The sequence below is a fragment of the Heptranchias perlo genome, chromosome 8 (assembly GCF_035084215.1).
Source record: "Heptranchias perlo isolate sHepPer1 chromosome 8, sHepPer1.hap1, whole genome shotgun sequence".
NCBI lineage: Eukaryota > Metazoa > Chordata > Chondrichthyes > Hexanchiformes > Hexanchidae > Heptranchias > Heptranchias perlo.
Window position 1 is genome coordinate 46,354,943 of NC_090332.1, and position 13,714 is coordinate 46,368,656.

General features: G+C 40.3%; 1 protein-coding gene across 4 annotated transcripts in view; it reads right to left on the minus strand.

The window, feature by feature from the left end:
* usp34 (ubiquitin specific peptidase 34) overlaps positions 1-13,714 on the minus strand; it is a 247,547-nt gene that overhangs the window by 195,969 nt on the left and 37,864 nt on the right. For all 4 annotated transcript variants that reach the window (XM_067989067.1, XM_067989065.1, XM_067989066.1 and 1 more), the window contains exons 6-11: positions 8,672-8,739; positions 8,302-8,494; positions 5,725-5,786; positions 5,433-5,514; positions 5,237-5,329; positions 1,648-1,773 (exon numbers count right to left, since the gene is read on the minus strand). In XM_067989067.1, the coding sequence (XP_067845168.1) occupies positions 1,648-1,773; positions 5,237-5,329; positions 5,433-5,514; positions 5,725-5,786; positions 8,302-8,494; positions 8,672-8,739 (624 nt within the window). The remainder of the gene's footprint in view (positions 1-1,647; positions 1,774-5,236; positions 5,330-5,432; positions 5,515-5,724; positions 5,787-8,301; positions 8,495-8,671; positions 8,740-13,714) is intronic.

Here is a 13,714-nt window from a genome sequence, read left to right on the forward strand (position 1 = left end):
GTTCTCCTTGGAACAGAGAAGGTTGAGAGGAGATTTGATAGAGGTATTCAAAATCATGAAGTGTCCAGACAGAGTAGATAGAGAGAAAGTGTTTCCATTGGCAGAAGGGTCAAGAACCAAAGGGCATAGATTTAAGGTGATTGGCAAAAGAACCAAAAGGTGACATGAGAAATTTTTTTTTTAAAATATATAAACACAGCGAGTGGTTGGGATCTGGAATGCACTGCTCGAGGCAGATTCAATCATGGCCTTCAAAAGGGAACTGGATAAGTACTTGAAACAAAAAAATGTGCAGGGCTACGGGGATAGGGCAGGGGAGTGGGACTAGCTGGATTGCTCGTGCATAGAGCCAGCGCGGACTCGATGGGCTGAATGGTCTCCTTCTGTGCTGTAACCTTTCTATGATTCTATAACTGTTTTCGCAATACTAAATCTGGACTAGCAATGTAATGTAAGTTGAGGTTTCAAAAATCTCTGAGTTACATCCACATCCCTGGACTACAGTAGGACAAGAACAAGAGCTGTAGCAGGGTGTCAAATACATTTGTCTGCCTGGCCCTTTAGTTGTTCACCCCTCCCACAGAGGCACTTTGTGAACCATCCCTGCTATTAGAAATTCTGCCACTCCAAGTCTGTTCTGTCAGGCATCTGGGCGATTAATCCATATCCTGCAGGGCCAAGCCTGAGCCATGTAATAGATGCTAGACATAAATTTAATTGCACATGGTACCAGGCCCTTTACCTTAAATTAATCATTTTCAGGACAAACCAAGCAGTATGCGTTCTATTACAAGCTCACAGACTCCCTCAACTATCTATTTCATCCCACCCCGCTTCCTGAAAAGACTCTATGCCTTCTCCCAGTTTCTCCATTGCTTTTGCTTCAATGACACCACCTTCCACTGTGGACCTTCTAAAATGTCCTCCTTTCTCCTAAGGATTCCCCTTCGCCATGGTAGACAGGACCTTCGGCTGGGTTCATCCCATTTCCTATGCTTCTGTTGTCACCCTTTGCCTCCCAGCCCCCAACTTCACAAACATAATGCAGTTCCCCCTTGTCCTCACCTTCCACCAAACCAGCCTCCTCATTCACCAAATTATCTTCTGCTGTTTCCAACACCTCGATAATCCTACCACCAAACACATTTTCCTTTCCCTGCTTTCTGAAGTGACCGTTCCCTGCATGATACCCTGGTTCACTCTTCCATCACCCGGTGTCCTTTCCATAACACCTTCCGCCCACATCCAAACACTCTTCAGTGAAAGTCAGCAATTTACATGTAGAAGAAAATACTTGCATTTATATAGCACTTTATATAACCTCAGGATGCCCCAAAGTGCTTCACAGCAAATGAAACACTTTTGAAGTGTAGTCAGTGTTACAATAAACACAGCAGCCAATTTGTGCACAGCAAGATGTCCCACAAACAGCAGTGAGATAAATGACCAGATAATCTGTTTTTGGCAATGTTGGTTGAAGGATAAATATTGGCCAGGACAACAGGAGAACTCCATTGCTCTGCCTCAAATGGTGCCATGGGATCGTTTACATCTACCCGAGTGGTCCAGAGAGTGAGATAGAAAGAAAAAATGAGATATCCATGCATATTATAGAAAGTGCTAGGTAGATCTATGCCGATGTCTTACCTGTTCTGTGTGTACGCTTGGGTGAAGAGCAGATACCAAATTAAGAAGGTGACGGAGTGGTACAGGGTCCAAGTGTTTAATAAGGGAAGGAAACAAATCATGGATGTACCGACTACAGTGCTTCAACTGTGGGGGGAAAAAAAAAGCAAAATGTCAAAATCTACTTCTATTTTAGATATGCACAATTATAAGTGTCAGTGAATGGAGATATTAGAGATGATAAAGTAAAATTTAACTGCACAATTAAAATATTGATGAGGGAATTGAATAATTGTTGTAATTCCTGCAAACTCAATTTTAAAAAAAACTAAATAAAAAAGGATAATTTTCAATTACCACTGAAAGAATGAAGGATAGCCCTTCAATCAGATGATTGCAAGGAGCCATTTTTCTAAATCTGGGACAAACTTTGCACCTCTGGAACTGGGTGCAACATCAGAAAGAAACCAACAGCTGCTGTGAATATTAGCAACGTTAGATCCAAACCTTAAAACTGAGCTGAGAACTCAGACAGAGAATATAATGATTAGAACCAAACCAAAATAAGCCTCAAGGGGTATGAAGGTATTGACAAAAAGATAGAATTGAAAAGATCATGGGAAAGTTCTGAATATCTTTTTAGCTCAAAGAGTGCATGACTTAGTGTTAAATTATAAAACAGAGACTTCTAATGTATTGACTGCCCCTTACTGGTAACAGAAAAAAATACTAAAAACACACCCAGAAAAATGTCGCTATACAACCGAGTGGGCAATGTGACCCCGATGCCCACTGTACACAGTTCTTGAGACAATACTGGTAGACCTCCCACCCAGGAAAATCTAGCCGATTAATATTCCCAGATCATTTCCTCTCATGAAGATGAAATATTGAGTGTAGAGACTCTCAATAAAGAAGCTAAGGCTAGGAACACCTTCTAATGGTTGAGGAGTGTTTTCTCATAACACATCAAGGGTTAAATGAGCACCTCTACTATGCACGGCAAATTAATAGATTTAAAGGAACAGGTAGTTACTCAAAAAAGAATCAAAAAACAGTGACTGTCTAAGCTTCTGAGCAGGAATTACAACAATTATTCATTCCTGTCTGGCGCAAAAATAAAACAGGAAAGGTGGCTCAACCGTGGCTTACAAAAGAAATTAGGGATAGTATTAGATCCAAAGAGGAGGCATATAAAATTGCCAGAAAAAGCAGCAAGCCTGAGGATTGGGAGCAGTTTAAAATTCAGCAAAGGAGGACAAAGAGGTTGATTAAGAGGGGAAAAATAGAGTATGAGAGTAAACTAGCAGGGAACATAAAAACTGACTGCAAAAGCTTCTATAAATATGTTGAGAAAAAGATTAGTGAAGACAACTGTAGGTCCCTTACAGTCAGAAATGGGGGAAATTATAATGGGGAACAAAGATATGGCAGAACAGTTAAACACATTCTTTGGTACTGTCTTCACAAAGGAGGACACAAATAACCTCCCAGAAATGTTAGGGAACCGAGGGTCTAGAGAGAGGGAGGAACTGAAGGAAACCAGTATTAGTAAAAAAAGTGCTAGGGAAATTAATGGGGCGAAAGGCTGACAAATTCCCAGGGCCTGATAATCTACATCCCAGAGTACTAAAGGAAGTGGCCCTGGAAATAGTGGATGCATTGGTGATCATCTTCCAAAATTCTATAGACTCTGGAACAGTTCCTACAGACTGGCGGGTGGCAAATGTAACCCCACTATTTAAAAAAGGAGGGAGAGAAAAAAAAAAGGGAATTACAGTCCAGTTAGCCTAACATCAGTAGTGGGGAAAATGCTAGAATCTATTATAAAAGATGTGATAACAGAACACTTGGGGGGCATTAACGGGATCGGACAAAGTCAGCATGGGTTTATGAAAGGGAAATCATGCTCAACAAATCTACTGGAGTTTTTTTGAGGATGTAACTAGTGGAATAGATGGGGGAGAACCAGTGGGTGTGGTGGACTTGGATTTTCAGAAGGCTTTTGATAAGGTCTCACACAAGAGGTTAGTGTGCAAAATTAAAGCACATGGGATTGAGGGGAATATACTGGCATGGATTGAGAATTGGTTGACAAGGCAGGAAACAGAGAGTAGGAATAAACGGGTCTTTTTCCGGGTGGCAGGCAGTGATGAGTGGGGTACTGCAGGGATCAGTGCTTGGGCCCCAGCTATTCACAATATATATCAATGATTTGGATGAGGGAACTAAATGTAACATTTCCAAGTTTGCAGACGACACAAAGCTGGGGTGGAATGTGAGCTGTGAGGACAATGCAAAGAGGCTCCGATGTGATTTAGACAAGTTGGGTGAGTAGGCAAGAACATGGCAGATGCAGTATAACATGGATAAATGTGAGGTTATCCACTTTGTTTGTAAAAACAGAAAGGCAGATTATTAGCTGAATGGTAATAGATTGGGAAAAGGGGAGATGCAACAAGACCTGGGTGTCCTTGTGCACCAGTCACTGAAAGCGAGCATTCAGGTGCAGCAAGCAGTTAGGAAGGCGAATGGTATGTTGGCCTTCATTGCAAGAGGATTTGAGTACAGGAGCAGGGATGTCTTACTGCAGTTATACAAGGCCTTGGTGGGACCACACCTGGAGTACTGTGTGCAGTTTTGGTCTCCTTATCTAAGGAAGGATGTCCTTGCCATGGAGAGAGTGCAACAAAGGTTTACCAGACTGATTCCAGGGATGGCAGGACAGACTTGAGGAGAGATTGGGTCGACTAGGCCTATATTCACTAGAGTTTAGAAGAATGAGAGGTGATCGCATCGAAACATATAAAATTCTAACAGGACTAGACAGGCAGACTAGATGCAGGGAGGATGTTCCCGATGGCTGGGGAGTCCAGAAGCGGGGGTCACAGTCTCAGGATACGGGGTATGCCATTTAGAACAGAGATAAGGAGAAATTTCTTCACTCAGAGGATGGTGAACCTGTGGAATTCTCTACTGCCAAGTCATTAGATGTATTCAAGAAGGAGATAGATATATTTCTTAATGCTAAAGGGATCAAGGGATATTGGAAAAAAAAGCGGGAACAGGGTACTGAGTTAGACAATCAGCCATGATCATTTTGAATGACTGAGCAGGCCTGAAGGGCCGAATGGCCTACCCTTGCTCCTATTTTTCTAAGCTTGCAGAACTGCTAAATTGGTTGCTGATTTCCTAGCAGAGGATCCAAATAAATAGCTAATTGGTTTGTGTTTGCATAAATACATGCATGTATATTCTTGCGTATATGAGATCTTTGAATCAAGGGAAAACCTTACCCTAAATTACACTGGCAGACACAAATTAAGACAACTTTTAAATGAAACAAAAATTTAAAATCACTTATTAGTCTCTCAGTAGGTTTTGACATTTGTCAAGTGGCGTCATCCAACATAAATACTAAAACTAAACCATCACCTGTGCAAATTAATTTCTTTAGAGTAACTTTCCAGAATATCACAAAGTATCAGTTCAGGTTTTTTTTTTAAAAATGAAAAAAATTTGATTAGGTTGTGGTTTTTACACTGTATACCTCAATATGGTTTAAGCACCAAAAGTCTGCAAAATTACAAATCTAGTTTATTAGTAGTACCTGTGCTGCTGCCCAAATACAGTCTATATGTTGTGTGCTAAGTCTTCCTTCAGCAGCCAGAAAGTTCAGGATGACTTGGCATTGTTTGATGATCTGCAAACCAATAATGAAAGGTTTGAGAAGGGCGGAAACAGATTTTGCAAGCTGGTGAGGGGGATGGGGGAAGAAAACAAGAGAGAGTGTGTTCCAGACAAACCTCAATGTGCAAATTTGGTCCAAAGATATGTTCAACAACACTATTATGAATTAGCCAGTCTGCAAGTTCTTTTGCAATTGACCTGTGTGACAAAAGAAAAAGGGAATCTATTAACACAAAAAAATTTCTTTCTTCTCCCTATTTTCCCACCTTCCGAGTACTGCACTTTTAGATTTCTTTCAAAAGTCTCAAGGACATTGGTTAGAAAACAATAAAAAGAAATCTTTCCATATATGCATTTGATCGTACAGGAGTCATCTCTCTAATAAAAGTTAAAAACGTCATTACTTACGTTTCAGTGTCTGACACCAAAGATTCATTATTACAAACATCATTGAATGTATGAAGTTGATTCTGTTAGGAAAAAAAGTTGTAAAATTGATTTAACTAGCTTATTTTACAGCCACCTTACATTGATTTGTAAATCAATAACAGAGGTTTATTGATTAGTGTTGCTGAGTCAAAGAGAAACGGTGTAAAATATTGAGTTTAACAGACATCATGACTAGAAAACACAAGCATTCCTAAAAAGTAATACCACAGTAGATCTTTCCCCATTAATGAATCATTTTTCATCATGAACTGTAAATGCATTTTCTAAACATGACAAGACATTAGTACCATAAAATGTTATTGAACATAAGCAAAAGGAGGAATAAAAACTCAATTTGGGATCCAATATGGTGAAGTTTGCCTTTTCTGTTTCAGCACCACTTAAAATTTTCACAAAAATACGTAATACTGGGAGGAAAAGATAGAAAATAGATGGTGGAACCTGTGCATGCTTTGCACAACACTGTTTTGGATCCACCAAAAATGCAGTTCTGACTGTCGAAGAACAAATGAAAGCACAAATGAAAAGCAAGAGAAAGCTTGTCAAATTTAGAAAAAGAAAAAGAAAAAAAAAAAGAGTAAAACATATGGTTATGAATATAAACCAATTCCTCACTCCAAAAGTGCAACTTATTCCATGGGCATTGCTGGCACTTTTACAATACCTTCAAGGGAATAAAAAGAGAAAAAAAATATTTTGGAGTGAGTTTATAGCAATAAAACATATAGTAAATTGTCTGTATTCTACTGTGAATAGCACTTCAAACCTTTGCTAGAACACTGATATTTTTGGCTCAACAGCCTGTGGAACTATTTTCAAATTCAAACTATATATGTTCCACATCAAACAAAAGACATGTTCAATTCTGAAGTAAAAGAGAAACAAAATCTTGCTTGTACTCTGTTTTTAAAGGCACTTGTATTTGAACTGAACCAATACTTAATCTCCCAGGTTTTCCCAAATATATTAGTAAACTTTAATACACATCACACATAGAATAGGAGTTCCGTATTAATTCAGAGTTTCACAAATCTACTAACATCTTAAATGTTCACTTGCAAGTTAAAAATTAACTTAACATTTGGGAAGCACTTAAATTGGAGTGTATTCCAAATTACATATACTAAACAGACTTAAAAGTTAATGGGGTGAACTTCCATGATGTTCTCCCACTCATCTACCATAACTTCAGTGGAAGAACTGCAGAAACCCTAGAAAAAGAGTAAACACCATTTACATCGTTTTTCCATGGTTTGCGTGCCTTTCCTGCTGAATTACAAGCAGACACGCAGGAGAACCCCCACAGTAATTCACTCCATTATCTTTAAACAATACTTCTGCTTTTATTTCATTGGTATCAGAAACTTGCATAATTTGGAAATGTCAAAGTGGAAAATTAGAACAGGTATAGATGCAGCTTGCCAGTAACATTGATGCAAAACATAATTGCATGTTGAAAATAAGCATAAATGATTTGGAATCGGAAATACAATTTCAAAATTTGCAGATGACACCAAATTGGGGGTATAGTTAATACTGAGGAAGTACAAGAGAATATAAGACAACATTAATAAACTTGCAGAATGGGTGCACAATTGGCAAATGAATTTCAATATAGACAAGTGTGAGGTGGTGCATTTTAGTAGGAAGGATAAGGCGGCCACATACTCCTTCAAAAATAAGAGTCCAAATGGAGTAGAGGAGCAAAGGTATCTAAAAGGTACAGATACACAAATCACTAAAAGCAGCAACGCAGGTTAATAAGGCCATTAAAAAAGAGCAAACAAAGCACTGGGGTTCATTTCTAGAGGGATAGAATTGAAAAGCAGAGAAGTTATGTTAAACTTGTGTAGAGCCTTGGATAAACCACACTTGGAGCACTGTGCACATTTCTGGTCTCCATATTATAAAAAAGGACATAGAGGCATTGGAGAAGGTGCAAAAAAGATTGACACCAGAACTGAGAGAATATACTTATCAAGAAAGGATGAACCAGCTGGGGCTCTTTTCTCCAGAAAAAAGGCTAAGGGGCGATCTGATAGAGGTCTTTAAGATTATGAAATGGTTTGATAGGCAAGGCGTAGAGAAGATGTTTCCACTTGTGAAGGAGCCCAAAACATGGGACCATGAATACAAGATAGTCACTAATAAATCCAATAGGGAATTCAGGAGAAACTTCTTTACCCAAAAGAGTGGTTAGAATATGGAACTCACTATCAAAAGAAGTAGTTGAGGTGAATAGCATAGAAGCATTTGAGGAGAAGCTACATAAACGTATGAGGGAGAAAGGAACAGAAGGTTATGTTGATAGGGTTAGATGAAGAGGGATGGGAGGAAGCTCGTAAGGAGCATAAACTAGTTGGGCCGAATGGCCAGTTTCTGTGATGTACATTCTACGTGATTCGATGTAAAGGCAGTGTTTTTTTAAAAAAGCAAATTTGAGCACAAATAATAAATTACAATTGGCTGTAGTCAGCTGTTGCATGTCACTGCATTCGTTTTCAGTTAATCAACATTTACAAGATAATGACTTACTGTAATCTGACTGAGTCCAGCCAACCTCATAGTTAGAGTTGGTGACATGAAGTACTTGAATGCAAGATCCAAACTTTCTTTGTCAAAACACAGTGCTGTATCCAAGGGCTCCTTAACCGTACTCCACATCAAATCTGCCATGTTGCGTGCAGCACTTTGCCGTAATTCCTGGTCTGAAAGTTTACACAAATACCTAGATTTGAACATTTAAAAAAAAAATGTAAAATAGGATTTTTAAAAAATATGCATCTTAATATTCTTCCAACTTAGGAAGTACAAATATTTGCAATAACGTTTTTTTAAAATGAAATGTTAAAAAGGCAAATTACAAATATGAAGGTTTCACAGTGTAATTTATCTGGTCACTCACCTTATAACATAGGTTCTAAAGGGTATAACATGTTGCATAACAGCAGGGATGTGTAACCATATCCTGATCTGTAACAAAGCAAAATAAATAAAATTACAATACACTGGTAATGAATTATTATATCCTGCTGAAAGAAGCACAATACTATTTTACAAACACTTAAATTTCATCAGTGCTCTGCAATGTTGAAAATATATTAAAAGTCACTTTCAACACTAAATATAAAATGTTGAAGACCAATTGGGAATTTTTGAAAGTGTAAGAAATGATGTTTAACAATTTTCATGTCCTATTTCTTTACATTGCAATTGACTAACACTGAATTCACGCGAGTATTTCACCCTACGTACAGTATTCCCAGATAAACAAAAGCACTGCAGCACAGATGTAGCCGGTGCAGTTTCTTCACCCCTCAGTTCCCCTGGAGATGGGCTTTTAAACTGTCTAAACCCTTTGGGGGAAATAGAAGACATGCTTTCCCCGCAGCGATTGAAGTAAAATAAATGCATCAAGATCAGAGGGAGAATTGGCCCATATCACTCATAACACCTCCAGGTAGTTGGTTCAAGAGCTTGAAAAAGAAAACTATTTGCAAAATGAAGAGGGAGGTATTAAATCTACACACATGGAACACACAATGCGGTCGAACACTGGCCTCTCACCTCTATGGGTTCAAATTCAGCCCAGATTGATGGGGTCAAATTATCCTCTGTCTGAAAGGATCCAATGTGAAATAAGTTTGCACACAGGCTTACACAAAATAGCCACTAATTCATACATGCCAACCGTTCACATTGAGAGGACAGGACCTGGTAGCAGCACTTTGGAAGGGCAGGAGAAGAGGGAAAAGCCAGGTGTGGCCGCTTGGAAAAGCACTTTGGGAAGGACAAGAGTAAGAAGCTGGGAGAAATGTGTTGGGAATGGGTGGGGAAGGAGGGGGGAGGAAAGAGAAGCATTTTGGAAGAGTGTGCATAATTCTAAGAGGCTATGAAGATGTTTTTAGATGGGAAGCAAGCCAGAGGTGTCTTATGGACATGAGTAAGATTTAAGTGTCGCCACCACATCTCTTGGGAGGGCAAGAAGCAAATTATTTTGTTTTTATATTTTGAAACTCAGGGGTCAATTATGCATAACAATAAAGAAATAAAAACTCAGCAGTTCTCAATTTGTTTTTGTGTCAACTCTCATCAAAAGAACTGAGCTTCTCTTGCTCTGTAGCCAGCACACACATCTCTCTGTCATCCTCCTCCACTTCCATCTCGCTCGATCTCCTTCACTTCTCACACTCTCGTTGCTCTCCTTCGCCTTTTGAGAGGCTAAAAATCAACTGGGCAAGCAAGCAATTTTAGAGGCACAGGAGTAGTTGGGCCAAGAAGAACTCAGGCTATGCAGGTGTGCAAACAAGGCAAGCCTGGGAGCAGTAGGGTGGGTAGGTAAGCTGTATTCAGCTTGCACACTAAATTTACAACAACCTATTTTGCTACCCATCAAAAAAAAAACAGAAAGCAACACTCAAAGCCCATCAGTAGCCCTGAGTCAGCAGGAGATAGGGTTAAGGACAAGAAAACTGAAGCTGATTGCCAACCAGAAGCAGGGGATAGGGTTGTGCACATCTGGAGGCACAAAACCATTTGGAGGTCTGGGAAGGGAGCAAAACCAACTGAAAACACCTAGCAGCAAAGGGGTCACTGGAAGCATGCCAATGGGAATCAGGGGGAAAACGCTCCAGTGGCTGGAGTCATACCTAGCACAAAGGAAGATGGTAGTGGTTGTTGGAGGCCAATCATCCCAGCCTCAGGACATTGCTGCAGGAGTTCCTCAGAGCAGTGACCCAGGCCCAACCACCTTCAGCTGCTTCATCAATGTCCTTCCCTCCATCATAAGGTCAGAAATGGGGATGTTCGCTGATGATTGCAGTGTACAGTTCCATTCGCAACCCCTCAGATAATGAAGCAGTCCCTGCCTGCATGCAGAAAGACCTGGACAACATCCAGGCTTGGGCTCATAAGTGGTAAGTAACATTCGCACCAGACAAGAGCCAGGCAATGACCATCTCCAGCAAGACAGAGTCTAACCACCTCCCCTTGACATTCAATGCCATTACCATCGCCAAATCCCCCACCATCAACATCCTGGGGGTCACCATTGACCAGAAACTTAACTGGACCAACCACATAAATACTGTGGCTACAAGAGCAGGTCAGAGGCTGGGTATTCTACAAGGCACAAGTCAGGAATGTGATGGAATATTCTCCACTTGCCTGGATGAGTGCAGCTCCAACACTCAAGAAGCTCGACACCATCCAGGACAAAGCAGCGCGCTTGAATGGCACCCCATCCACCACCCTAAACATTCACTCCCTTCACCACCGGCTCACCGTGGCTGCAGTGTGTACCATTCACAGGATGCACTGCAACAACTCGCCAACTTCGACAGCACCTCCCAAACCCGCGACCATTACCACCTAAAAGGACAAGGGCAGCAGGCACATGGGAACAACACCACCTGCATGTTCCCCTCCAAGTCACACACCATCCTGACTCGGAAATATATCGCCGTTGCTTCATCGTCACTAGGTTAAAATCCTGGAACTCCCTACCTAACAGCACTGTGGGAGAACCTTCACCACACGGACTGCAGCGGTGCAAGAAGGCAGCTCACCACCACCTTCTCAAGGGCAACTAAGGATGGGCAATAAATGCTGGCCTTGCCAGCGACGCCCACAGCTCATGAACGAATAAAAAAAATTTTACAGGGAGCACCCGATACAAAGTTTGAAAAGCACTGCTTTACATTTATGTTCAATTGTATTTGTTTATTACGCCCTGTATCAATTGAAATTAAACCCATGCAAAGTGGCCATTAACAGGCTTAGTCTCGCACTATACTATCACTTTCACATTGCTGCCAAGTGTTTTCAGGTGCTCATCAATGCAAAAGTGGCAGCAGTGAAGTCAGCAATATGATTGCCAAGACTACTAAAGCACTAGTTGATAGACCACCTCCAATAGGTAGTTTCAAGTTAGTTGAATTTTGCATCAGTGGTGAAGTGTTGAATTAAAAAAAGTACCCAAGTGCTCCATGGGACCACCTAGTAAATTATGATTTTGGTTTGCAATACTTGCAGAAAACTATTACTACACTACACGCATTTATATAGTGCCTTTAACGTAGTAAAACGTCCCAAAATGCTTCACAGGATGTCAAACAAAATTTAACACAGAGCCACATAAGGAGATATTAGGACAGGTGACCAAAAGTTTGGTCAAAGAAGTAGGTTTTAAGTAGCGTCTTAAAAAGGAAGAGAGGGAGGTGGAAAGGTTTCGGGACTGAATTCCAGAGTTTAGGGCCTAGGCAGCTGAAGGCACGGCCATATATGGTGGAGCAATGAAAATCGAGGCTGCGCAAGAGGCCAGAATTGGAGGAGCGCAGAGATCTCGGAGGATTTTAGGGCTGGAGGAGGTTACAGGGATAGGGAGGGGCAAAGCCATGGAGGGATTTGAAAACAAGGATGAGATTTTTTTTTTTTTTTTTTTAAATCGAGGCGTTGCCAGACGGGGTGCCAATGTAGGTCAGCGAGCACAGGGGTGATGAGTGAATGTGACTTGGTGTGAATTAGGATACGGGCAGCAGAGTTTTGGATGAACTCAAGTTTACAGAGGTGCAAGATGGGAGTATTGGAATAGTTGAGTCGAAAGGCAACATAAGCATGGATGAGGGTTTCAGCAGATGACCTGAGGCGGGGGCGGAGGCAGACGCAGACGATGTTACCAAGGTGGAAGGAGGCATAGCAGTAACCTTTCCCTTCATCTTGATACATCATACTTTCTCCATTGCCCTCTCCATCCTAAAAGGGAGGTACTTACCAAAAATACCAATAAAAGATACTGTCTATGCCAAATTCTTCATAAACCCAATTCTAGCATTCTAAACAAATCCCAACATTTCAGAAACCATGGAAAAAAAAACTCCATCCAAACTTCTCAGATTATATCTAAAACAAATTTCTCACTAACTCAACTTAAGTCTCAATGAATAACCCAAAATAAGTACCTTCAACCTCAACTCATTGGTCAAGTGCTCCAAAGCAGGGGCATCTAAGTGTTTCAGTCATTGAGGGCAGCATAGGTATGTACCATGAAACCTCAGGCCACATATAAAAAGGCACAAAGAACTCTTTCCAAACCTACAGGCCCACAAAAATCAGAGCTTTCAGGGGAGTGGGAATAAAATTGTTAAAAAAAAAACAGCAAGCAACATTCTCTTGTCCATACACCATACAAAACAGAGTACTAGTCAAAGAGCTTATCCCTGCATTTACAAAATTATAGACTATTTTAGTACCCAAAAGTAGCCTCTTTTCCTGTAAAATCATGTCTGGTTATAGGGCATGAACAAAAGAATATTGTTTGCTGACTTTTTTTGTCAAAACCACCAGACAGCGAAACGGAGATAAAACCAAGCCTTTGCCCTCACTGACAAACTACAGGTCAGTTGAACTTTATTCTAATTTTCCTCAAACAAAACTATGGTTATCAGATTTCATGTTTCGCTTTTTCTTAATCAATCTTCCTACAGTTGCTAAGTAACAATCCAGTAGGCTATTAGTGCCTCTGCAGAGGTACTATCATAACCTTGTTTCGCTTTACACAGTTCAATCTGCAGTGCTTTCTTCAAAAATCAATTTTGTGTTTACTTTCAAATATAGACTTGTGGCCTATTTTTTGACTATTAACTTGGCCAGTGTTTGTTTCAAAAGATTTGATTTCAATACCTAAAATTAAGACCACCAATTCAAGTACTCGTTAATTGCCAATGCCACAGAAATTTCTACACTAAAGATAGCATGAGTAGGGAACCTGCATTTGAAACAGTAATTACAAAACTGATTCGCAATATAATTACTATGACAACAAACAGCCCCGCTATGACAGCTAACGCTCAGGGGACATTAGGTAATCTTTCTCCCCTTTTTGGCTGTAGTTTAAACTCCACATACAAATGAACAATGAGCCATCTAACTGGAAAAGACTATGTCATTG